Genomic DNA, 27,347 nt, shown 5'->3' on the forward strand with positions numbered 1-27,347 from the left:
CTATTGGATTTATACACTGAATAATAGGCATCAAATAAAAATAAGTCTTGTGCTATATTATTAGCCGATGATGTGATTAAAAAGTTTAAAAAATGTCAAAAATTCATTTAGCTCATTAATTTCCCTTCGGGGATCATAAGTAATATATATATAAAAATTAAAGACACATCATGACTGCAGCAGGTCTGAACCCAGATTCAAATTTAAAAAAGCCAAAAAACCACCAATAGTTAAATAAAGAACGACTCATTGTTGCAGCAGAAGTTATTAAATACTTGCCGTATTAAATATTGCAGATCACGTTAATAATTTAACAGTAATCCAATCCCTTTCTTATGACTTAGAATTTCATATTATCTTGGTAGAAAACTTATTTTAAAATTTTAATTTCTCACTTTGTGTTCCTGATGTAAAGCTTCTCTTCTGCCTGGGGAACTTAAAAACTAGTCTAAGAAGATAATCATCCTGATTATCAAAGTAACCGTTAGCTGCAGTGTTATGGTGATGATGCTATTCAATAAAGTTTTCCTTTTTTGGTCAGAAACTATATCTAATACCCAGAGGGTTCTTGGGACCCGACAGTCCAGTCAGAAACAAATGGATCGTACCACTGCAGCTTTATTTGTCTCTGAAAATTAAACGAGATATGCTTTTTCCTACTGTAAACAAGCATCCTTCATTTTACGTTTCAGCAGTAACACAATGCGCTTCCATTTCCCCCATCGTTAACAGACCACATGAAAAGGTTGACATGCACATCGTCTTCTTCATTCTCAGTGTTGAGCAGACCCAGAGCTGCAGATGCAGCAAGCTTGGCAGATTAATCATCAACATACATTTGTGCATTACATTTAGAGTTTACATTTACAAAACACCATCCTGACCAGATTGTAGAGTTGTGTACAACAAAAGCCTTCAGTTTTGACTGCACAGTCAGACGTTGTTGAAGGAGTGACATTCCTTCACACAAAAAACTAAACCAGCTGCCGTCCTTTCTGCCTGAATTTGTCTTCGACTTCTTTTCAGGCAGGACTGAACTAGCAGGATGACTACATGTCATTATGAAACCTGTGGGTACCTGTAGATTTGGAAAAGCTTGTCCAGTATCAGTGAACAAGAAATATTCGCTTTATGACCAAAACTAAGGAAAGTATAAACCTTGACATTGGAAAAAAAAAGTTAGTTTTCTGGTCCTACTTGAAGGTCTTCATGGAGACAGATCGTCTGTCTTACCTCCCTCCAAACTCTCCATCAGCGGCTCTGGGCCTGATTTGTTTTAATAATCGGTAAGTTCCAAGTCACAGCTCACACTGCAGTCACAGAGCAACAAACCTGACCTGCTCCTTGTCCGAAACTACAGAAGGTAACGCTACAATCAACTTAATCAATATTCAAATACCCCCCCATCCATGATCAAAGTTACACAGAATGTCTTTCACTCACACACACACACACACACACACACACGCACACCTGATTTTAAAAAATGAAAATCAAAAAAATGCACTTTTAGATCCAGATTAGACCTGATGGTTGAAAGGAAGCTTGGACCGTCGCTAACACGTTTGCACACTTGAGCAGAAGGTGGTCCACAGCTTTGACAGTCAAGGTTAAAAAAACATTGATTTTTAAAAAAAGTCCCATGAGTCTTTGGGCACTCTCTCTTCCATATTGAGTTGTTCGTACGGCGGGCTGGTGATGTCAGCGCCGACATCGCTTGATTATTGATGATCAGACAGCTCTCCATCTTCTTGTCCAAGTCCAGGGGAGTGTCAAGAAAAGAAGAGATTGCATTTGTGTGGGTCTCAGGGTGAAGGAGGAAGTTCAAAAAGACAAAAGGGAGAGATGGACAGTAGGCATTGAAATGTGTAGCCCTGCCAGCAGCCGTTACTGCTCTGCAATGTACCAAAAAGAAGAAACGTGATGGAGAGAGGACAAAATCAAAGAGTGCAAATCTACTGTAGCTAGCGGTTGTTCTTGGCTGCCTCCTTGGCAGCCACGATGAGAGGGGTCAGACTGGAGAGAGGCTTCGCCATCTTCAGAAACTGATGCTGTGAGAGGAAGGAAAAGCAGGGGGGGGGGAGTGAAAGAGGGAAATATTTTCATTCACGGCATGTAGTGTGAAAATAATAGAATTAAACAAGTATATAAACCCTGGTGACAGTTTTCTTTATTGATATTTATAAAGTTGAACAAAGTCTGTCTTCCTTCCCATTCTTCGATTTTGTAAGTGTTTTTTTTTTAAAAAAAACAACACACAGATGAATGGCGGCACACAGAAACAATTTTTCCTTTAAAAGAGCCTAAAAAAAATTCAAGACATTTATAGAACATTCTGTTTTCACTTGTCTTATATATTATCTATTTCTTAACCCTCTTTATGACGTCACGGCTGCTGTACCTGCAGAAGCTCTTTAGCTGAGCCTCTCTTCTCCACATCCATCTCCAGACATTGATTCAGGAAGTCTCTGAATATTGTCGACAGTTTCTCTGGGTTCTGCAGCTCTGGCGTTCCATTGGTTGCTATGAGATACAGTGCCTAGGCAACACACAGGAGCAACATGTAAACAAGTGCTTGCATAAAATAACGTTTACTTTGATGCCATCTAGTGGTTGTTTCAAAAATTGCACTGACGCAACAACGGTTGCCTGGTTACACATAGAGCATAGAACTTAATGTCGGGTAGATCGTTGAGGGATTCATATCCATCTATTTTATAATAGTTATATAAATAAAAAACCATACTGTTGTGCTCCACAGATACACAAGCTCACCCTGAGTGGGTTTTCATTGAGGTACGGAGGCTCCCCCTCCACCATCTCTATGGCCATGATGCCCAGGGACCAGATGTCTACTTTGGGGCCGTAGGCTTTACGGGTGACGACCTCTGGAGCCATCCAGTATGGAGTCCCAACCATGGTGCTGCGTTTACTCTGTTCAGGAGTGATCTGGGCGCAGAACCCAAAGTCAGCTAGGATGATAAAAAGAAGATAAAGTGGGTCAGCACTCAAAATGCTTGATAGTTTGTATTTAGACAGGTATGAGTTCTACTTTTGCATAATTTTTCACAAACGAAGGAAAAAATATATTTTGAGCCCTAAAGGAAGTAGGTCACGGTAGGTTTATTTGTTATTCTTATTATAAATAACTGACTGAATGTCAAAACATGTGGCAATCTGGAACAAGACCTATGAATATGAGTCAAGTAATGATCCATTATATCAATTATTGGAAGAAATAAGTAACATGAAATCAGCTGTTGTGGACTGACTGAGTTTGACGGAGCCATCCATGCCCAGCAGGATGTTGTCACTCTTGATGTCTCTATGGATGACCTGATTCGAGTGGAGGAACTCCAATGCCTGCAAACACTGGAGACAGAAAAACAAGTTGAAAAAACACTGATAATAAAAATCATCATCATCATAATGATAACGTGTCATGTCTCCCACCTCTCGGCACACAGCAGCTATCTGGGCTTCATCCATGCAGGTTTCTGTGACCACGTCAGTCAATGAACCTCCAGCCAGATACTCCATCACCACCCACAGCTCGTCACCCACCAGGTAGCTGTCAGGTCGTTGTTTACATCCATGAAGTGACTTGCATTTCATTAAAACTCATCAACAAAGAAAACAAACACTATATTGCCTAAAGTATTCCTTCACCCAACCAAATAAATCAGAATCAGGTGCTTCAAGCATCTACGAATGCAGACTGCTTCAACAAACACTTGAGAAAGAGTTGGTCGCTCTCAGGAGCTCAGTGAATTCCAGCGTGGAATTATGATGGGATGCCATCCGTGCAACAAATCCAGTCGCAACATTCCCTCGCTCTTAAAAATTTCACAGTCAACTGTCAGCCGTTTTGTAAGAAAGTGGAAGTGTGTGGGAACGACAGCAACTCAGCCACGAGGTGTTAGGCTACGTAAACGGTTACGTAGTGGTGTTAGCAGATGCTGAGGCACATAGTGCAAAGAGGTCACCGACTCTCTGCAGAGTCGATCGCTACAGACTTCCAAACTGCATGTGGCCTTCAGATTAGTTCCAGAAGAAACAGAGAGCTTCATGGAGCGCTTATATTAGTGTCACATACTCATCGTTTATAGTAAACTCTCCAGCCGACGTTTATCAATTGATTCAATAATAATACCTTTTCATTGTTAGCAGAGGAACCAGAATGGATGTTTGGTGTTTTACATATCATCATGAAAGTGACATTTACATTTCTATGAATAAATATGAAAGCGGCCCTGTGGGGTGATGTCGGTTCTGACCTGTCCAGATAGTTGACTATGTTTGGGTTCTTATTTTCCCTCATCACCAGAATCTCATTGATGATCAGCTCCTTCTTCGGCTGCTGCTGCAGGTTCATCTGTTTGATAGCAACCTGAGAGAAAAAGACATATTTCAATCCTTACTAGACTTTAAAAGTCACTCATGCAAATGAATAACATGGAATTAAAAATAAACTGCAGAGAAGTATAGCACAATAACAAATAAGAGCAAGAAAACTATATTCTGACAGGGAATAAAAGAAGACAAGAGGATGGAAGGAAAATGAAGTCAGTCAGAAAAGGTTTGGAAGAAGGACAAATATCTAAATCACAAAGCAGTCAAAGTAAAACATTGTTAAGCAAACATTAAAATCTGAGTGCCTAGGATAATCCTCAGAGAATGAAATGGAGGATTAGCATGAGAGGCAAACTGAATAAATTAGCCTAAAGTCACAGCCCAGCTTAATCTAGTTACCGCCATAATGGTTACGACTGGATGGGTGACAGTCAAGATGAACCTACATGTCCTCTAACTTCAAATTCAACTTTTAACCTCTAGCATCGTCCTGAACCCATCTTCAATGCATTCTCTCTAAGCTTTCCTTCTAAAAGCTTTCAGCTTCCTTAGTTGAGGAAATTAATTTCATTCAACTTCAGCATCAGGGTTTAACTTAATCTTGAATGAAACTTGCCTAGTTAGATTTTGCCTTTTGTTTAAGTATAGTAATAAGCCTGTAAGGGATCGTCTTCATCGTCCAAGTAAACTTTATTTTCTCTCGGCCTCTTTCACTTCAGATTATTCCTCCTTATATTCCAAGAGGTCTGTTTATAGGAGCTATAATGTGATTACAGTTTCCAGTCAATCTCCAAACCCTAAAGTTTGAGTAAAAACAGAAACCAAAACTTTCCCGAGTTGAAGTTATAGTAATGCCCCAAAGAGCAAAAAGTTTCATATTTGAAGTCTTAACAAAATCCCTATTTTTTAAATAGGATTTCCAGCCATAAATTTACTATATGTTTGTTTGTCCATAATTCATTTTTATTCTCACCCCAGCATATTTTATTCACATATTTTTATTTATGCAGTTAAATCTCATGTCCTTATAAGGTAATTTTAACTCTGCGATCCTCCACCACCACCCTGATTGAGGTTCATTTACTGATTCAAATACATTTTAAAAAATATTTATTCCATCAGTTCAAAATTCTATCTCTCAATTGTGTAACTTGGAAACTTCACTCAACTCAGTTGTACAGTCATTTTTTTGTTATCACTCCACTTTCAGTTTTATGCATTCTTGATATTTTTAAAAGACGATTAAAGACACACCTTTTAATCAGGCTTTTAATTTAAACCCTTTAATTTTAATATTTTAAACCCTTCTTATGTTCTTATCTGGGTCTATCCAATTTTATATTTATGCTATTTATGCTATTAATCATAATGTTCTGTTTTTATATATTACTGGTATTGTATGGATTTTATTTTCTACTCTTACATATTTTTGTACTGTATTTATTTCATTGTAATTATTCTTTTTAGTTCTATTTTATGTTTCCAATATTTCCTCAAGGGTGGGTCCTCCACACTGGGAGCTGTGTCGAGTCTGCTGATGGGGGTGCTGTCCTTGGGTCTCTCCGGCCCGTCGGCTGTGCGAGTGTGTGTGTGTGTGTGTGTGTGTGTGTGTGTGTGTGGATTGGAGGGACAGGCTTTCTTTGTATTCGTTTCTTTCTTTAATTCCGTTCGTCTTTAATTCTGTGAAGCACTTTGTGTTATATGTTCTTGCATGAAAAGTGCTTTCTAAATAAAGTTGATTTGATTAGTATTAAATTATAGACTAAATTGATCTTCATTTAAAGTGGGTGTGGCTAGGTATGCTCTGAAGGAGTGGAAAGAAAGTGAAAGAAAGGAGCACAGAAACATGGAGGTGGGGGTTGATGGAGGAACCTACCTCTTGCCCTGTTGCGATGTCTATAGCTGTGTACACAGTACCAGAAGCTCTGACAACAAACAGAGAGTACTCCCATTAAACCTGATGAACAGGGTCACTCTTATAGATGAAGAAGATCTCCGCTCCAGCGTTACTTACCCCTGTCCGATCTTCTCAAAGCGGGTATATTTCTTCTTGGGGTCTCCCACACTTACAATTGTCCCTGAGTTAAAGAAAGAGGGAAACAGAAGACAAAGCTCACTCACTGGATTGGTCAGAACAAACAGCATATGGATCTGCAAGGGAGCAAGATAAAGACAATGTGTCCCTGTCGTCCACAGCTGAGATTTACTTCATATTGACTTTATAATATCACTGAATTTAAATGGATAGAAGGGGAAGGTGTCTTTCTATCCATCTGAATTCTGCTCTATGCTCGTCACACTAAGGTCAATGAGGCATGCTGAGATACAATGAGAGAGAAGATGGAGTTAATGAACAAGGGGAAAACTCATTACATAGGAACTTTTTTTCAGTAAATTCAGGAAGGAAAGTGTTGTTAAGATAGAAAAGCTGGCAAACCGCTGGTACGGCAAGACTGGGGGAAAAGAACAAACAGAAGAAATGGAGGAGAGATGGAAGGAACAATTAAAAATGGAACCATGAAAGAGAAAGGCAATGAAAACAGAAATGGGGGGTGATCAAAGAAATTAGAAGAAAAAACTAGACATGGAGGGAAGGACCATCAAAAAATAGAAATAAGCAAGGACAACAGGAATCAAAGGAAAAAATAACCAAGGAATCAAGAAACGGGGAGGAATCAATGACAGAAAGAATGGAGGAATAATGCAAGAAAGAGGGTAATTAATAAAAGAGCTGAGTCAGCTCTGTCAGTACAACCAGGTGCAAAACCTTAGAAGACTGGATGACAGGAAGGATAGCCAATCAGACGTGAGGATTGGATAATAGGGGCGGGGACAGCGGATATCAGGTCTGTCAATCGGTGAGACCGACAGAACGGCAGTATCCTGGTCTTACCAGTAGAGGGAGCTCTGAGCACGTCTGGGGCATGGTTTAAAAAATATACAAGCTTTTATTGAGGGGTTAGAAGAGCACAACAAAGCATTTCAAAGAGGTGGGGGGGGGGTTTAAACCAAAAGACTATGCAAATCTTTTAAAATATAGACTTTGAATAATTCACTTTTTTCCATTAGAAAACAGGTTGAATTCATTTTATTTAATGTTGTGTTTCTGCATCCTCTCTCCTGGGATCTGGCCTGAATGACTTGACTTAATAAAGGAGGACATAAAGTTAACTGCTCCAGTTAGTGGGGGAGAGCGTTAACATGGAAGGCTGTGGGTTTCCATAGGTCAGAGCAACAAACCAAAGTGAATTTTTTTCCCTAGTCCTCAATAAATGGATCAGTTTTTTGTGTTTCCTGAATAGATGTTAAAAAAAAAAAGTCACAATTATATTAAGAACGCAGCAACATGCAGACTTGGCTGTCCACATACTTTTGGTCAAATAAAGGTTGCAGCGACTGCTTGCACCAAATATTATTTACTGGTTTAATGACTTTTTAATTAGCAATGTACGGTCAAATAAAAGTGATTTACAATTAAGTATATAATATAAATTATACTTATTAAAATCCAATCTATATTAAATAGTCTGAGCTCTTTTAAAGTTATGAGGTGTTTGCTAATATTAAAGAACATGTATTAATCTTACGTAGTTTCTCCAAGATTTCCTCATCTGACATCTTCTTCTTCCTGCTTTTGTCCTGGGGGCGGGGCACTGAGGGACCAGGGGCGGGGCTTGCGCTGTGAGGGCTGCTGGGGGCTGCTTCTGCTGGGGCAACGGGGGTGACAGCAGCCGCCGTTGGAGGGGAGATAGGTGAGGTCGCAGCATCTTTGGTGGATGGAGGAAGGAGGGGCTCGATCACTGAACGAGTGTAAATCTGAAATACAACAGATTCTGGAATTATCGCGCACCATAATGACAATCCATATGATTTATTTCCTCTCATCTCTAAATACAGACACACAACAGGCTTCAAAATCCTTGTCCGGGTTTTCTGCAAATGACTGCCGTCAGAAGTAAATCAAGGTTAACTTGTAGTGCGAGTCCAGCTTCGGTGATAAACGATGTTGGGAAAGTGAAAAACGTTGCTCTAAACGACCTGCAGGACGTGCAGAGGGGTGGAATGGAAAGGCAAATAACAGGGAGGCCATTGTGGGTGTTTGTGTGTTTGATGGTGGGGGCTCCAGCCAGGTACGCTGGACTGATCGCCTTGGAAACGACGCTGGCGCCATGGCAGCAGCCTCTCAACCGCCAAGCAGTCTGACAGAGGAGCAGCAATGTGTGTATGACTGTGTGTGTGACTATATTTATGAATGAAGAGATTTAAGGAAGTGTCATGAAATGTCCGCTCAACAATGAAGTAACTTGTGTTCACGCCGACGAAGCTGCAGTGGTGGAAACACTGACAGCAGTCAGCCTTGTGTACTTTCAACCTCATAATTTCAAAACAGGTATGCTGCTTTAGCTTTGTGTGTTTGTTATTTGACAAAATCAGGTAAATAATATTTTCTTTAATATTTTTCAGATTAAAATTGAAATTAGTATGTATTTTAGGTTTAGTGGAAGTCTAAAAAATAAAATGAATACATGTTTCAAACATTACAAGCTTCATCAATGGCCGAGTTGCTGCAGAACTGTTTGTCGGAGCGCTCCGGTTTTAGCTTGGCGTTCCTCGCAAACTTGATATTCACTGGAAATTAGTTTGTGACGAGAGAAAGGTTTCCTGTGGACAGAATGTGTGTGAGTGTGCAGGGCTGGCTTGACCACGCTGAGAACAGAAAGTCTCTTTGAAAACCTTTTCCAAATAAAAAAACCTCTGCCTCCCTTGTGACCGTCTCTCTGTGGACATTTACCTCCCATTCACAGCACTGAAATACAGTACGTCTTGCTAGCATATCAAACACTGAGTTAAGTGACCTTTTGTATATTGTAGAAGTTTTTTAGTCTTTAATGTGTGAAATATACAGTAGAGCCAATAAAATGGAGGGAACGATCGATGGTCAAAGCAAAGCAGCACTAATGGAGTTTATTTAGCTCAACATTTAAGAGTGTTGTGTTCAATATCAAAAAGATGAGTGTTCTCTTTCTCTTACAGATTTGGTGTGTTCTGGTCTTGGGGCGATCACCGGTGGGGGCTCAGCCTCATCCTCATCTTCATCCTCGGATACGGTTGCTATGGCAGGAGTCTCTGACACTGCCTTGGAGCTCTGTGTGATATCATCGGTTAAGAGAGGGCGGGGCATTAGCGACATCATCGTCACATGAGACCACAGTGACACCAAACCCATCATTGCTTCCGTTACTTTCTCTACCACTATCATCCTCCAGACATGTCCTCCTACCTCCAGCTCCTCTTTTCCTCCATCTTTCCACCCTTTTACTTTTCCTCCCTGACATAACACACATCCTCCTTTCTATTCCACTTCATTTCTCTTTCTCTGTCTAATCGTCTGATGCTCAGCTAGTGAGTAAGAGATGGTGAAAGGATGGAAAGATGCTGATTCACAATGCTGACAGAGACGCATCATCATCACTTCCTCTGTTCCTTTCTCTCCTTCAGATTAGTTTCACTAAGAACAGCTCAGTTGAGGTAAATGATGTTGTGTGCAGTAATGCACAAAACAGATCCTCATTGCTTCCTGGTATTTGGGTAATTTCCCACAAACGTTAGCATTATTTGTGAATTTTGAAGCAAAAGTTCTGCAAAAAAATAAAAGACAGACCAACAAACTAATGTCAGTGAACGCATCACCTTCAGACGTAGTATCACAGTTTTATGATTTGAAATACTGTAAGAGATTTGCCTCCAAGTCCGGTATGGTCTTCTGGTTTTGAGCCATCTCATATTATCCAGCAGTAAAATGTTGTCCAGAACCATAATAATAAAATTATTTATCCGTACACTGTTCTGTATTGTTTGTTTCATCTCAAACATCCTGTGATGCACTGACAGTACAGCACATACCAGCAACAGTATTAATATTTAACCCTAAAATCAAAGGAAATGCATGACTGTGCTCTTCCTCATTTTTTAAATCCCTCACATCTCACCCTACGACGCTTCTCCTGTCATACCGTCCTGACTGGACGAACGATCCCTGCCTGATTGGTTTTTAAAAATCTCATCTAACTTCCTCATTTCATCCATTCAGTCATTTCTTGTTTGCCTGAAAGACTTACAGACCCCTTTGGGGTTTCCCTCGACTTGCCTTCAGGTCTTTAAAACACATAGGATGATAAAAATGTTTGTTACCTGAAACATACAGTTACAACCAATCCCCACCAACCTTCAGTGGCTTTATTTCAACGCTCATGTTGTATTTGTATTCTCATATAACTTTACCACACTGACTTTATGACTGCTGCTGAGCTACTTGCACTGGCTTTTGTAAAAAGACTTAATAGAGTTCAATAGACTGAAAGTGAGGCTGACGGCTGCAGTTGATCTTTGTCCTTCCTCAGAGACACGTCAGTCTCATTTTGACTCTGATGGATAAAAAAACGCAGATACAGTCAGGGGAAAGTCTTACTGTTGTGGTGGATGAGCTGTAGGCATCTGTGCTTTTATCTGCAAAGAAACAACACAATGACCAATCCCAACAACAGAGCAAGATGTGCACAAGTGCATGTGTGTTTAAATATCTTTATACGCATACACACACCTGTGAAACTCATGTACTTCTGGCTGTTGGCAGTTTCCTTCGAGTCATAAAACTTGAGGACGTCGAGGACGGCCTGAGGATTCTTCTTCTGTTCCAGTTTGGTGATGTTGGACGTCTGCAGGAGCCGAGCCCACTGCTCTGGCATGCCCTACAAACACACACACATGAATGCTTTAAAGACGATGCAATGCACACGTTGTTACACATGCGAACACAACCTTCATCCAGAGCTGTGACGAGCCAGTGTTGTCATATTTGCGTTTTTGCCACACAACTGGGTCGCATCTCTCTTTCTGTCTCAGTCAATCCATCAATTTTGCACATCTTGCTGGATCAGTCCTTCCCTTCCCTTTTCTTCTATGTTAAACCATTCTTTGATTCTTACATTCCAATATCTCTAGATGCTGCTCTTCTGTTTTTTTCCTCCCTGAACTATATTTAGGTTTGTTCACCTGAGGAAGTATGTTCATTTGCATATATGTGTGAGTTTATATGAGAAGGAGGATATATGTCCTAGATTACAGACCAGGAAGGGGGTGGCTCTATGTAGTGCAGACACACAGACACAGACACACACACACACACACACACATACACATACACACACACACTTTAATTCCCAGCTAAAAGAGCCAGATCATGCGGATCAGTGAGTTAGCCTGACAAGGCACCTTTGTCTACTGTGATTATTTTAAAGGCTTCATCAAGTATGTGTGCACATCTCACACTCATACACACGCACACACTGAACTTTTCTAAGCAATTAAAAAGTGATGTTAACGCACTAGACAGAAACACACCGCAATAAAATTAGAGGTGTGACAACACAGAACACCCAACATCACACACACTTACAGTAAACTCTCCAGTGACGGCATCAAATCCAACATGAATGGTGTGTTCAAAATCAGACGGAAGAGAAATCTCTGGACGTTCCCTCTTTTTATATGCTGGAAGAAAAAAAATCAAAAAGTTTAGAAATCATGGTACACACACACACACACACACACACACGCCTAATTAGTCTTGTGAAATTCATCTATTTTTAAGGTATTCTACTTCAACAGTGGATTATCCGAGCCTTGTTTTCAAATTTAAAATACCGTCGTGTATTCTAAGCAAAATAAGCATAAAAAGCAAGTTTCCCTTATTTAGAGAGAAATGGTATAGGAAACGAAAAGGAACAGAGAGACAGACTGAGGTCAAGGGAAAGAAGAGGGAGAGTAAAGAACAAGAAATGAGAATGAGAAAAGTACATAACGATAAGACTGAATCTGTGAAATAAAGAACAAAAAGATGCACAGGATCAATAACAATTATGTAAGGCCACCAGACTCTGAGAATTAATCGAAGGTAATCGGTTCCTGTGCGATCAGGTGATTCCTCCAGAAACATTTTTCACAACGTAAAAGCAGATGCTTATAACATAGAACCCAACACAATATTAAGCAAATACTTCAAATAAATCTTCCAAATAGGTTTATTCACCTTTGGCTGAGAGTTAGTTACTTGTCCCTTAAGTCACAACCTGACGTTTGCTTTTAGCCAAAAATGGATGAGGAAACAAAAGTTATGGTAAAGTTTGTTTTCATGTATTTTTATTTCTCTTCCCACAAATTGCAAAGGCGAGCTTTCTGGATTTCCAGTTTTTAAAACTGATGAATCTCCATGGATGTTTTGTGGAAGGTATTCCTTCCATTTGGATTTGAGATGGAGCGGAGATGACTTTCAAAGAATCAATGCATTCCCATTAACAAAAAAAAAGTGAAAAAAAGTGAATTTTCTATCTGAAATCAGAAGGAACACTCACTCTTATCGCCTCCACCCGTCAGAATGAATCGGATTGACCGATCTTTCTTCTTCTTGTCCTCTGGGTTTGGTGGGAGGGGCTTGGAGCTGTGGTTAAGGGGGACGGGGTCCTTGTTGCATGAGCCAATCATGGTGCTGGTGTTCCTCATAGGCGGAGCTGGGGGCTTGTCCTCGACCTCCCCATTATCAGACATCTTCGACAAGGCTACAGCCGGCCACTCCTACACAAAAGAAACACACAACTAATCACAGACATGCAATAAGAAAATTTTAAAATTTCTATTTTTATGATATTATTGATGTAATCAAGTAAAAATATTAAGATATCAATATTAAAAACTGTAATATTGTAATTATGAAGTCAGACGGTCCAAAAAAAACCCTAACCTTAACACAGCTGAGAAGCACAGGAACACATCTTCACACATTATCATACAAAAAACTACACAATCACACACAGCAGGCTGAACCTGATGCACTGAAAGTGTCACTGAATCTGTTCTGGCCAACTTCTCTTGCACGTGTCCTGAGATCAGATCCCTGTGGCTTCAGCATCATCATCATCATCATCAAGCCAGGGAACATCACTGCCTGACCTCCAAACAACACTATCAATTCATTCTGCACTGATGGATTTAAATAATCATTTCAAATGAACTCACGCTTCAGTTTGACGTTCTCCAGCAAGTCAAACTTTGGATAAGTTCATTTGGGATATTGAGGGAATATCAAGATGTTTAACAATAATTTAATCAAGCAAAAAAATGTAATTAACTTATGAAAAAGGTTTAAAAAAATTTGAATTGGCCTGAAAATGTTTAAATCCAGCAGCACACTTCATGTGACATCACAACAACAGGTGAAAATTTTGAGGAAGTCCTCTTACAAAGAAAACTGTGTTGGAAACATGATAAACTTAAAGAGTTCCCTGACAACAAAAGTTCCTTTAGCCAAAAATGGTTTGCATACTGGGATAACAAACAAATCAGGTTGTCTTTTTGATGTGTGAATACCAGCTCTGTCTTCCTGTCCAGCGTTTTTGTAAATATGCATTTCCTCTCATCCAAACCAGTCCCAACCAACAGGAGGAGGACTGGCTCTTGTCATGTGGCTTTAACAGTTATGGGAAACCCCGTCATGGTGCGAAAAAACATTTCCTCCGCTAATTTAGAAGCCAATGGAATTGCATTGTTTTGCAGACAGCAAAGATTCTCACAAAAAAAAATTGTCTGGCAGCTGTTGTTTGACAATTTTTCCATTGATTAAAAGCAACCCAAGGAAAATTCATATAATGACTATATTTTTAGATAAGACAGATGGTAGGAACATCAAATATGAAGTCAGAATATGACCTCGAGATCCCACAAAACATTCCATAACAAATCACTGAAGATCATTTCAGGAATTCCTTTGGGGAGCCTCAAGTTTTCCGAAGACAGATGTTTTCATGTAAATCTCACAATATGAGATTAAAAGTTAAATAAAAACCTGACCTCCATTCATCTATGTCCCACGTTCATGACGCTGCATCAGAGAAAAAGTTACTATGGACTGATGGATAGAAACCAATACTTGCCCACTATCTGTCAGTGCCATGCCCAGAGAACGTAGAGAAACAAACATATACAAACGGATAAGGAGATTGAAGGAGGAGAGAAGTGAAAGTTCACCTCAAAAACAATTTTAAAACACCAAACTCTTCAGAAAACAGCAGCTAAGTCTTACCTTCATTGAGGAACAAAGAAAAGTCTGAGAAGAAAAAGGATCCACTGAAATGGAAAGGGAATGATAGAGCGATAGCATTAGACACTCCGACTACTACTTTTTGACCAATCCTACTTCCTGTGGACGGTGATGTCACCAGGTGAGTCACATGAGGAAGTTGGCAAATACACACACAATAACACACACGCCCTGAGCCACACAAAGGTACAGAGGTGTTCGGTCACATCCAACCAGTGCATACAGGGAAGTGATGCCCGTTTTGTTGTCTCACAGACACGCAGACAACCCCCCCCCCACCCCCAACACACACATACACACACATACACGGAATGTGGCAGCAGACGTCTAAAATTTCAGACACTTCTGTCAAAGTTCAACACACCCACACTGTCTGTTGAATATACTAAATGACACACACACACACACACACACACACACACACACACACACACACACACACACACACACACACACACACCCACACACCATTTTCTAAACCAGTCACAATCACATCTGATAAAATGTCAATAAGCCAAACAACGGTCACACTAAAATTTTATAAAGTAACTATTTAAAAAAAAAAAAAAAAAAAAAGAAAGTTTCCCAGTAAAACAAATAAGTTATGTTTAACAGTTTTATCAGCATTAAAAGCTTTAAATCAATTATCTACTTTATATGTAAATCAGTTTGACCCTTGGAGAGGAGCCATCTGAATCAAAATATCACTTTGGCCTTAAATGCAAAGAAAATGCTCTTTCATCACTTAAATCCTTTTTCTCTCCTCAAAGTACCAAAGAACCAAAAAACAACTTTGGACACTAACCTATCCTAACAAACCAGGAACATTTGATCTACAAATGTCCAGTGAGGCAAACCTGTTTACCAAAGGAAGGAAATAAACTATTACGATACATTTTGTTTCTTGTGTTGTTTACTATTTTTAAAAAAATCCTACCTCACTCAGCGAGAACGGAAGAAACCACACAACAGAATGTTCCTCAGACGGTTCATGACACACACCCTGCCTTATGGATCTATTAGCCAATCACACCTCATCACATGCATGGATGGAATCAGTTTGCTGTTAACTGTGAGAGGAGATGCAGATGCCTCCAGCAGACGGCGTGACTATGAGCTCCATCGTTCTGTAATAATGTAATCCAACAGATCCTAATTATGATGCAGTGAGCATTTATTACTGCTATCATGGTAGTCTTGCTGCGGAAGCCAGTGTTAGACAATGTTGAGGCCTGCGCCAATTACATTACTTAGCCACCGCCTTTTTACCAAATCGATATGTAGTTGGGTAAAAGCCGCTGCGATTACAAACTAAAGTGTCTGTTCTGGACCACAGCAGCAGAGTGGATGGAGGGAGGAGAGAGTCGAGCGACTTAACAGCTGACAGCGGCCGCCCATCAGCCCCCGACGCCTTTCAGCACGAACCGCTGTCGACATGACAGGCAACGTTTTAACTTGATTTTTTGATTAATGATAGCAGTAAGTGCTCAACTTACTGACTAGCAAACAAGCGGCAGCACACACACTTTTCACTTAATCTAATAACTTGAAAAATATCAAAACCATGAGTTTATGTTGTAATTTATCTGATTCTTGAAGGTCAAATGTGTAGCAATTTGGAGACAGAAAGACTGAGATTTAACATCACATTTATTCATAAAAGTCAAATTACAAAATAATCACGTTGAAACAAAATCCACAAGATTCGTGTAAATAAGATTTTCAATAGTATTGTTTTCTGAACAAAGTAACACCTAACCCTTTAACATTTATCAAACTAAAAAAAAGACAGAGTTAAAAAAACAACAACAATTGTCTGTTCTCCACAATCATCTCTTTTACTTTTTTCCTTAGTTTTTTCAATCTATAAGAAAGAGAGAGACACAGAGAGAGAGACAGAGAGAGAGACAGAGACAGAGTCAGAGACAGAGTCAGAGACAGAGAGAGAGAGAGAATCATTTGACAAAGGACAAAAAAATCATCCGTCAGAGACCTCATGATATCTGAAATTACAACACACACACACACACACACACACACACACACACACAGAGGATGATTACAGTCTATATCAGACCATTCTGTGCCGACCCATCAATTTCTCAGCTGTCAGCTTTTCATCTCCTCCTCAATCATCTTGAAAAATTCTTCTTTTCTTCCTGTCCATCTCCAACTATTCATTCCTTCACTTTTTATAGACGTTTTCACCGAAACAACCATTAGCTTTTCTTCATTCACCCCCCCCATTTCTAAAATCACCTTAGTTGGACACAGCCAAATTTTAATTTCATCCATTCTGTTCCACCTTTATTTGTTAATAAAAGGGGAACAGAATGTGTGTTTTTGGTGAAAGAGACTTGTGAACTGTTGTCTTCTTTTTGTGTCTCAAAAAACAAAACACAATCCGTACTATTGTATACAACTTCTACTCTTGTCTTCACCGTCTATCTCATGTCCTAATTACGTCCAGATCTTTATTTTCCTTTCAAACAGAGTAAAGGATTTCAAATATCCACCAAACCAACACACACTGCATGCACAGAGACTCACACTAAACACACAGACGTACATCTGACGAGGCCGCTGCCATTAAATGTCAGCACTTCTTGGAAATGCTCTGTCAGCCTCTGCAGCAGCGTTTACTGGAACAAGACTTCACACACACTCAGAATCCTCCCAGCATGCATTATCCACCGCTGATGCATACATGTGTTGAATTCTTTACATTTATATCAGGCAAGCCGTGCCCCTCTAAATGACTCCTCCTCTCTAGTCGATAATTATTTTTCACAAGACTGATTAATCAGCAGATTAATTGATAATGAAGTTAAATATTAGCTGTAGACACAAACTGGATCAACTGACAAGATCTCTGAATTCTATCCTGAAAGCACCTTAATGTAAAATGAGTTCAACCATCAAAGGATGTGTGTCAAAGAAAAAGGTTTAATTTGACACACACACACACACACACACACACACACACACACACACACACACACACGTACTCATAGAAATAACTTGTGTGTATCTGTGTGTGGTGTGGAATCAGGCAAGAGATAAGAGACAGACGGAGAGATGACTGCGGCTTGGAGGAAAAAACCACAACAAAAGAACAAAAGAGGAAGAGCGATGAGGAGTCAACAAACAGCTGCAGGGAAAGACGACTGAGCGATGAGGACGGACCGCAATTTATCTCGTCTGTCAGTCGACTCCGGCGTCACGTCACCATGGCAACGTGACGAAACCGAAGGCCCAGGCTTCAAATGTATATTTTAACATATTTTACAGAATACAGACGAACAGTCGGGACGAACAGAATAAAATCAGCGACTCTCTCGAGGTTTGGACTTCAAAGACTTAAATTATAATAGATTCCTGCATGTGTGTGTGTGTGTTGAGACACACACACACACACAGAGTAATTTGGAAGAGCAAGAAATGGCAGATCATAACAAAAGCATGAAATAATCATGATCCCCAACTAAAGGGTCAAAAAATAATAAAATTCTTCCACAAATCATGACAAAAAATGTTCTTCTAACATTTGAAAATCTGCTTTTCTTACATGTTTGACATGCTTGTGAATCACATGTTTTGGATGTGCCTTTAGCTTAGCATTCTGTGCACTACGCCCATGCTTTCCTACTGATTAGCTGCTGTTAGCTACCTTATTTCTCATTCATGCATTCAGTACTTCAGCCTGGTTCAACACCAGTGATCCCAGAATAGCTTGATTCTCTTTTGGAGTGTTTGTCTTAAGATCAAGTACAAAGCGCACACACACACACGCACACACACACACAGGCATCACCATAATCGATACTGGCACAGACTGAGATCGCATTAAGACCCCCGAATGGGAGACCTGATGTTCCTGCTCTGTCTTGCCCTTAAATATGTGTCCTTACACACTAGATGTCTTCGCATGTCTGGAAAGTACTAAATCCACTTATTAGGTATGATGGAGGCTGATGTGAATACTTCATAGCATTCTCTGCTACTACAGTAATAAATGAAGTGGGAAACCACAGCGGACATCCCATACGTGGACACGATCGATGTGATGTGACGTTAAACTGGAGCGGGATGTGAATGCAGAGCGAAGGAGGAGACCTGACCGAGGGAGGACAACCACTGACCGAGCCTCACCAACTGTGTGTGTCTGACAAAGTGGCAAAGGTCTGAATCAGCAGCTCTCATTGGTTCATGTCGACTCGCTGCCTGTGATTGATTGGCTGCCCGAGGTGGACAAGATTGGTTTTACGGGAAGAAGAAGAAGAAGAAGAGTGGGAAATAAGACGGGAACAGAGAGAACAGGGAAATGACCTGTTGTTGTTTTTTAAACACTTAGATACCCCCGTTTTTATTTGTTCAAGCCATCGAATGAAGATTGAAATCCAGAATATCAACATCCCTGAATGAATGAAAAAAGACAAGAGGGAAGACCGGAGTGAGGTCTTCGTTGCAATCCCATAGTGCACCACAGAGCCTTAAGAAGGAAGTCCTTTAATGATGCTAATAGGCTTAATGCAAACACACAAAAACCAGCAGCTTTGTCCGACTATAACAACCTTCTGCTGGACACATGACTGATTTAACTTCCTCCTGTGTTAGTATCAGTACGTAGGTTTAATCATATCATGACAAGAAGTTTCTCCATGAACCTGACCTGGAATTATGGACACAGCTTCATTCTGTGTACTGCAAATAAAATGACATCTAATGAATCAATTTTCCCAAAGAAAATGTAAAGAATTACTGACAAGAAACTGAGGAACTTAAACTGTAACTGCAGCCGAAGCTGCACTCTTTTCAAATCTTTTATCCTTTGTCATCCTATCATCAAATAAGCTCTTCCTCCATTTAATCTTTCAGGACTTTTTTTTTTTGCTTATGGCTATTTATCATGTGAATGTGTGTGGAAGAAGAAAGAAATCTTTTTAAAAAACAGTGAATGGATAAAAAGAGGAATCTCTACAGTATGAGTGAAACTACAATGAGTGAGTGCCATGAGAACAGCAGGACAAAAGATGACAAAAATGGAAGATAAAACGGAGCCAGAGTGGTGCAGCGGGAGCGAGAGAGCTGCTGAAAGAACACAAAGTGGTGAGAGAGAGAGAGAGAAAGAGGGGAGGGGGGGAGAGAAGGGGGCGAGGGGACCCCGAGGAAAACAAAAAGCGATGGACTGAAGATAGAAAACTGAGCAACAAGGGTCCAGTGGAATTTAGACAAAAACTATTTGTCACTGGAAGTGTCCAACTGCACACACACCTGCATTTTCTAGATGCTTCTTTCAAAGTCTGTTTTTCCATAACGCTGTTTTTCTTTCTTTTTTTAATTTCCAGACAACTTAAAAGGATTGGTAAAAAAGACAGGGATGAACTAAGAGGTGGGGGTCCTTTTTTTTTCTACCTTTGTGAACTTTGCTCAATGGATTTTATGGTGTTTTTGTCAATTACACATAAAATACTTCACTGGTTACCATGAAACTGGGTGGAATGGTGGAACATGTGCCCAGAAATGGGAGTAGAGCCTGATGGATCAGTTATTATTATTTATTTTATTTTTTTAAAAATCATTGTAAATGTTTTACTAAACTCAAAAATGACTGATTCAGTAAATAATCAGCAGAAAAAATGAACATGTTTTCCACTAAAGCTATAAATAATTCATCTGAACCCATTGACCAGGATTCCCAGGACGTTTCTCTAAAGGATGTTTCTGGATAAAGTAAATAGAAATAAAGAAGGACGAATAAAAACAAAATGAAGACAACTAGAGTACAATCGACCAGACCAGAAAATGGGTCTGTGGGCATTTGTGTGTGAGACGCAATGTGATATGACAGCGGGTTGATCTCAGTCTAGCCCTGGAGACACAGGACGACACACAAAACATGAGTCAGCTTCATATTACACACACACACACACACACGAAAACAACAATACACCTGTGTCAAAGAGCAGACACGTAGACAAGGGCGATGAGGACGGATCACATGTTTGGTCCGTCAGCTACCGACGCCAACAACCTTCAGATGCACACAACGGACAAAAAGATTGAAGATGCTAAAAGCAGACATCCAGCTGATGTTGAAGGTTTAGCTTCCTCAAAAAAAAAAAAAATCCTAACACACACCCCATTTACAAACACGGTGAGGCCGACACACACATCCACTCATGCACACACAATGATGCTATATATTAAACATGCATGACAAACCCTTATGAGCGAATGAAAACCCCCTCAACACACTCAGGTGTATTGGGGGAGGTTTACCTCCATCCGCGCTATACCATCTGTCAGACTCCACCCTTCCCCACCCTCATTACTACGGCAACTGCCATAAATAATGGAGGCTGCATTGCATGCCGGGAGCCTTCACAATCTCATTACAGCTGACTTACAAAATGTGAAACACCGTGGAATCAATGTCAACGTTGAGATGATTTACAGAGGATCAAGCAGTTTAGCAAAAGCTAAGACTATCTCCTGGTTAGTTAGCATTCTTCTGCTAACTAGCACAGATGGCAAAGTTTTATATAAAGCAGAAAACCATGATTCAAAAAGGTCTTTCCCAGCAGATGGGATCCATATGCCGACACACTGGTAGTTTGCCCTCCTCAAGGCGAGGACGAAGCGGAGTGTGCACACAACATGTCGTCAGAAAAGGATGAACAGATGGTTTGACATTCTTTCTGCACAAGAAGTTGCACGCTGGTGCAGAAAAGTGCGACTGTTGTTTCTGTTAACACTTAACAGAAAACAAATGTTTGGCCCCGTGTGTGAGTAAATATGACGCTGGCATTCCTCAAGCAAACCTGGCGTGTCGTCCTCTGCTCGAAGGGTACCGACCTCATGCCGTCTCGTAAATGTGGAAAACATTTTGGGTCGATTTATTTTTTTTCCCTGTCTGAGTTAGCTGCTAACCGCTCTAGCGCCAACCTCGTGTGCCAGGTCCCACGTGGAACAATAGTTCTGCCTGGAACAGGCTGTGTGTGAAAAGGTTCTGGAGAAGGAGGACAAACAGGAGGAGGGCAGGAGGTGACTGTCTGCAGCTGTCCACACGTTCACACCTTCCTGTCAGAAAACACACACACGCGGGCATGCGGGCATGCAGCAGTAGATTGAGGCTATTTAAGGTGTTGCTAAATCACGCGAGTGTGTTGCTCTTGTTGAAACAACAGTCAGAGTTTTCACCTCCTGCTACACACATTTGCTCCACATCATTTTGTCATCGACACTAAAGACACCCTAAAAATCCTTTCTTTCTAAGCTCGATTCAGAAAACACACAAACGCATTACATCAGAGTTCTGGTTTTCAATTGTGTTCCAAGCCTGATTATTCCTACCGAGGCGTGTCTGAATATTTGACAAACTGCTAGCAGGGAGGCACACATGAAGCTGCGATGACAACTGGAGGTCTTCCAGCACCAGAAGGCTACAATTTATGTACTCGAGTCGAGTTCAGCAGGATTATCGGTGTGGACTACAGCTAAAAAAACTTAATCAAAAAGATAAATTATGTGAATTAATTTAAATCAGTTCTGCCAACTCCATAAGATAGAAGAACTAAACTTAGCTCTGGCATCAATAGCTGCATGAATGGTTGTTGGTATACGAAATTATAATTAAATTTGACAATGATGATGACTGCTTTAGGCTAATCATTGAGTAGCAGAGAGAGAGAGCACACAGAGGGCATCTAAAATGTCATCTAACATTCCTGTCTTCCCGATGAAACCAAGGTGAGAACAGTGTGTGTGTGTGTGTGTGTGTGTGTGTGTGTGTGTGTGTGTGTGTGTGTGTGTGTGTGTGTGTGTGTGTGTGTGTGTCGGGGAAGGGTCAAGATGGAAGAGAAAGAGAATGTGAAAGATGGATTTTGGCAAAAAACAAAAGACAAAAATGGAAAACAAGGGAAAAGAACAGCTGACATTTCAGAGATGATTATTGTATCTTCAAATCACGCCGAGTGATTTAGAAAAATCTCTACATCAAAAAAAAAAAATTCTCTCTGCTTTAAATGTTAGAGGAAGGATCAAAAGCCAGAGAAGCCCTCGACAGGAACAGGAGATGAAGAAGAAAATAGATCTAATAGATGAAAATAGTAGAGAGGAAGAAGAAACTTCCTCTGTTTGACAGTGAGAGAAATGAAGGGGTATTTATAGATTACAGTGTTATAGCTGCTTCGCTGGTTATGTCAGATAAACGGAAGGAGGGGAGTGAAAAAGGAGGTGTGGAAGAGGAGGAAGAAGGGAAGGAGGGGAATAACAGATGAAATAAAAAGACAACAGAAGGCTGTGGATGAAAAGAGGAGGTACAGGTGTAATGAGGAGGAACGTTAAAAAACGGAAAAAGTGACGAGTGTGAAGCATGAGAGTGAGACAAAGGAGAGATGAAGAGCACAGGAGGAGGAGGAGGAGGACAGTAAGGAGATGCTTATGTTTGTGGTGCATTGGCTGCTCTCAGCTTCTCTTCAATATAGTTTCATTATTCACCAGTCGGGTGGTGAAAACACACCTGTGTTCCTCTCCCAGTGGACGTGAACCCTCCATCAGAGACGGTGTGTCACCATCAACCAATGCAATGCACACCGTATCCCTCTGGTGGTGCAAGGCAGCTGGGTGCGAATACAATACCTCAACACTGATGTACACACACACACACACACACACACACACACTAGACCCACTTTCACCCAGATTCATGACTCATTTATCACACACATTTGGGTTTAAGCTATGTGTGTGTTACTAGAAGGTGTGGCTGTTACAATGAGTGGGTGGTTCCTCCAACATATGGTGACTGGACATCTCCCCCCTGCCCCCCCCCCCCCCCACACACACACACACACACATAAACACCCCCCTATATTTTGCATCAAAACTATTTTCTTGTTCTGGTTTTTTGTGCATTCTGATTTCCCATCAGCTGAGTTTTGTATAATTATAAAGAAGATCAAGATTTGCCAAAATGAATGTAATTACTTTATTCTGATGACTTTGTATTGATTAGGAAATCCTGCTAAAATATTTAAAATGCTTGGAAAAATAGCTCCTACATTCACAGTCTTCCATCCAGGTCTGACAGTCACATGAAATATTCGATCAGCTGTTTATAAAGGACGAAATCGCAATGAGCAGTTTGAATAGTCTCAGCATGACAGACACCACAGAAAATCTCTGGTGAGATTTGAGGTGGTGTGATTGGTTAAATTCTAGGCGCTCTGATACCTGCACCAGTTTCCTCTCTCAAACTGATAAAAGCTGATCTAGAACGAAGCCTGGATGCAGCAGCAAACCAATGATCGATACCCGATACCAGCCCATTTCATCACATGGACATGCATGAACGGGGATCTTCCTCTAAAAGCTTCTCCTTTAACTAGTCTCTAATCAAACTCCAACCCCACAGTGAACCGAAGCAGAGCCAGTCCAGTGAGCCACTCCGATCCTCCCTCCATGTTTGATCATAATTACACCAACATCACAGGGGCCATCTTTCTGATCCCCAACTGTACGCCGCTGTACTATTAACAGCTTAAACCTATGCCATCGCCCTTCCTTTCATCTCCCTTCTCATCAGTGAAAAGGATAAAACACTCCAAGAAAGCTGGCATCAGAGCTTTCCTCTGGGTTCAGCCTGTTTGGTGGCGAGGAGGAGAGAGCATGCTGCTGTCTAGACGCCATGCTCAACAGCTCCTGGAGCCTTCCAGGCAGACAAACCATCCATTATTCAGCTGCTGGCAGGCTTCTGGCTGCTCAACGGCCAATATTACTATTTCTGTTGGTGCTGCGCGTCGCTGACTGTCAAGCCTGCTTGGGAAAATATCCATCCTAATGGGTAATTTAGTTTAATAATTTGAAAATAATCACTGCGCTACCGGGGTTTCCTCAGGAGCTCTATAAAATGCGAGCACTGGCCACCAATCTGACGGCTGAAGGAGGGCTTGGACAATTTTTGAAAATGATTTTTTATTTCTCTCACCGTCAGACGAAGCCATCCACGTTAAATAAAAATTATTTTAATCCTCTGGACAGAAAGATCGGCCTTTCCTCCTATTTGTTCTAAAATTTCAGCAAGGAAGTACATTAGCATATTTCTCAAACTGTTAAACTACAGTATTTCCAATACTATAAGGCGCACTGGATTATAAGGCGCATTGCCGGTTTTGGAGAAAATTAAAGGCTTTTAGGTGCGCCTTATAGTGCAGAAAATACTGTACCGTTTGATTTCTGATGCACAACACCTTGAGATAGCATGACACGTTTGATTAAACGTGTCTAAAATGTCTTAAAGTTATTCTAACTAGTGAAAATAATATTAACAAGCCTTCTTGGAATAATAATAATGATAATAATTAATACTGACACTGAAAGCATTCGTAAAACACAGGCTACAATTTGCTACTGCTTTGTCATTTTCATAATTAGATTAAAAAAAATAAAATAAATGCGAAAAAAAAGTCCAAGTTAAAAAGCAGATGACGGGACGCTCATATTGTAGATCAGCAGGTTTAATTCGTTCGGCACTCAAAGTGACTGTTAAAATAACGTGAAAGACAGGTGAGGGAGAGCCTCAGAGTCCAAAATCAAAATGAACCCAGAACAGAGTTCTCCGTCTCCTCTAGTAACCAAACCCAAAACCACAGCAGCCAAATGGGCCGTTCACTCCTCCCGGCCTTCGTCCCTCTCCGTCACGCTGTCGAGGTGTCAAAACACCAACTGGGTGGCCTCATACTTCACATGGGGCCATAAACTACTCATCTTGCCACACCCAGGTCTCCATGGCAACCACTGTGCCCTATACCGCCACTAAACCGCAACCAAAATCCACGAGCAGAGAACTCAATGCCATTTGACCAAACCCACACAGTCTGGAAACACGTCAGCCGACCTGAACCAATTCAGCGTCCACTCATTAGCATGTCCCTTTCTGATTGGTGGCCGCCAGACGCTCAGGAGAACACACTTTAGTTCCATCATAATCACCGGCATGTTTGAGGGTCCTTGATGTCCTCGTGGTTGAACTTCTTCCCTCAGACTACAAAGACTCATGCTGTAATCATGTTTTAATTTTAACTTAGGAGAACACACTGCGGTCAGTGGGACAGCCTGGAAGCTACTTCAGTTACAAATCCACTGTTTGATTTGCTGTGTTTGAAAGGAAACATCTTCACCCGTAACCCATCAGCTTGTTCCTCATCAGTTACTCGGTTCTTCATCAAACCCGCTGGGATTTTACAGGGAGTTTCCAGTTTACAGAAAATCATTCCAAATATATCTCAGATGTCCTGGATTTTAAGAAATTCCACTGTGCATATCCTTCTGAAAATTTCAAATTCATCTGCAGCCGGCAGACAAAGAAAATATACATGATATGAGTAGATTTAAAGCAAGGGTGACACTGATAATGATTTCTATTAGTGATTCATCTAATTGTTCTCTAAAATAATCAATATGTAGGTAAAAAACAAAAACATCTAAAAATGGCAAAGAATCCAAAGTGACATTTTTTAACTAAATTGCATTATTTTACAATTGTTTGAAAAAACTTTATAATAATCACAATAGCTATTAATTTTTCAAGATAATATACACATGGGGGGGTGTAAAAGAAGTAAAGAAAATCTGGACAAACTAGATAAAAATCCCTTCCACCACTATGTGTGGAAACATATTGAATCAGTGACTTTGTTAATTCCTTTTTGTCTGGAACAAAAGGAAGAGACAAAGACCAAAACTTCAAAATTGGCTTCACAGCCTTTCATTTTGAATGACGAAACCTTTTATTACTGGGAGCAAATGGTAAAATCAGCCCAACCCAGTGGGAGAATAGCTGTGTTCCATGTATTACTGATGGGATCACAGACAGACATTACCTGATTCATCCAGGTGAGCTAACAAATGAGGTTAAATGTTTAACTAGAATTGATGAGATTGGAACAAACTCTTAAATGTTGTTGGGTTTTTTTTGTAAAATTAACTTAAAATAAAGAATCTGCTTATTGAAAATCTGACACCTGGTGGAAGGAAGGAAATTTGATAGGACGACAGATCAGAGTTTAAAAATAAAATAATTTCAAAATCTACTTGGGTAATGCATGAACTTTCTGATGGATCATACCAGATGGATGGGAAGTAGGAATTGATAAAATGTCACTAATTAATTAATTAGATGCTCGTCCACGTTATCAAGTCGTGGACAAAAAATCACGACGTGATCAGGACCACATCCAGCTGGTGGACTGGGAGGAGACCGCTGATTCAAACAGATACACGCTAATAACCTCGTCGTGGCTGACTTCTAGTTTGTTGGTCCGGGGCGGTAATTCGTGGATGTGGAAACACAATGAGGGAATAACTGTAATCCCAGCCCACAGTAACCATTATTAACCCCTTCATAATCCCAGGCAAGGGAGTCTAATTTACAATCCCCACTGGTGCCTGTCTCAGAATGGAGATGAGGGATTAAATTCATCTTTTCAAACAAAGCCGAAAGCTTTACTCACCAACTGACTGGTCGCTGAAGTAAATCCCAGTTTGTTGGGTAATATTTTCCGACACGGGGACACACCGTCTCATGTATTCCACAAACTCCACTCTCCTCCTGGATCAGCCCCGCTCCGCTCCGGTGCCCTGCTGGTCGGTTTTTAGCAGTAAATGGATCGCAGGCTATTGTTAGCAATGTACAGAGAAACCTGCTGCACAGTAACGCCCGCCCAACTACACGCGACCTGGTGTGTATGATTGGACGATTGTGGCAAATACTCGCCGTCAATTGGTTGATATGGATTCCTATTAAACAAAGGGGCGGGCACTAGTGCTGTGTGAAGCC

At 40.6% G+C, this 27,347-nt stretch overlaps 1 protein-coding gene across 2 annotated transcripts; it reads right to left on the reverse strand.

Annotated features, from left to right (window-relative positions):
• Positions 1-602: 602 nt before the first annotated feature.
• On the reverse strand, positions 603-27,195 carry pak1 (p21 protein (Cdc42/Rac)-activated kinase 1). Of its 2 annotated transcripts, none has more exons than XM_068316898.1 (15): positions 27,022-27,195; positions 12,765-12,984; positions 11,810-11,904; positions 10,955-11,102; positions 10,823-10,860; positions 9,386-9,499; positions 7,941-8,169; positions 6,368-6,431; positions 6,230-6,278; positions 4,278-4,390; positions 3,454-3,571; positions 3,273-3,372; positions 2,776-2,972; positions 2,402-2,539; positions 603-2,051 (listed from the first exon to the last, which is right to left on the reverse strand). In XM_068316898.1, the coding sequence occupies exons 2-15, from the start codon at positions 12,955-12,957 to the stop codon at positions 1,965-1,967; spliced, it is 1,683 nt and encodes a 560-aa protein (XP_068172999.1). In that variant the 5' UTR covers positions 12,958-12,984; positions 27,022-27,195; the 3' UTR covers positions 603-1,964. The 2 variants fall into 2 exon arrangements, with proteins under 2 accessions (XP_068172999.1, XP_068172998.1); XM_068316897.1 differs by lacking the exon at positions 27,022-27,195 and adding an exon at positions 14,489-14,615.
• Positions 27,196-27,347: the final 152 nt, after the last annotated feature.

Source organism: Antennarius striatus, chromosome 6 (genome assembly GCF_040054535.1).
Source record: "Antennarius striatus isolate MH-2024 chromosome 6, ASM4005453v1, whole genome shotgun sequence".
Lineage (NCBI taxonomy): Eukaryota > Metazoa > Chordata > Actinopteri > Lophiiformes > Antennariidae > Antennarius > Antennarius striatus.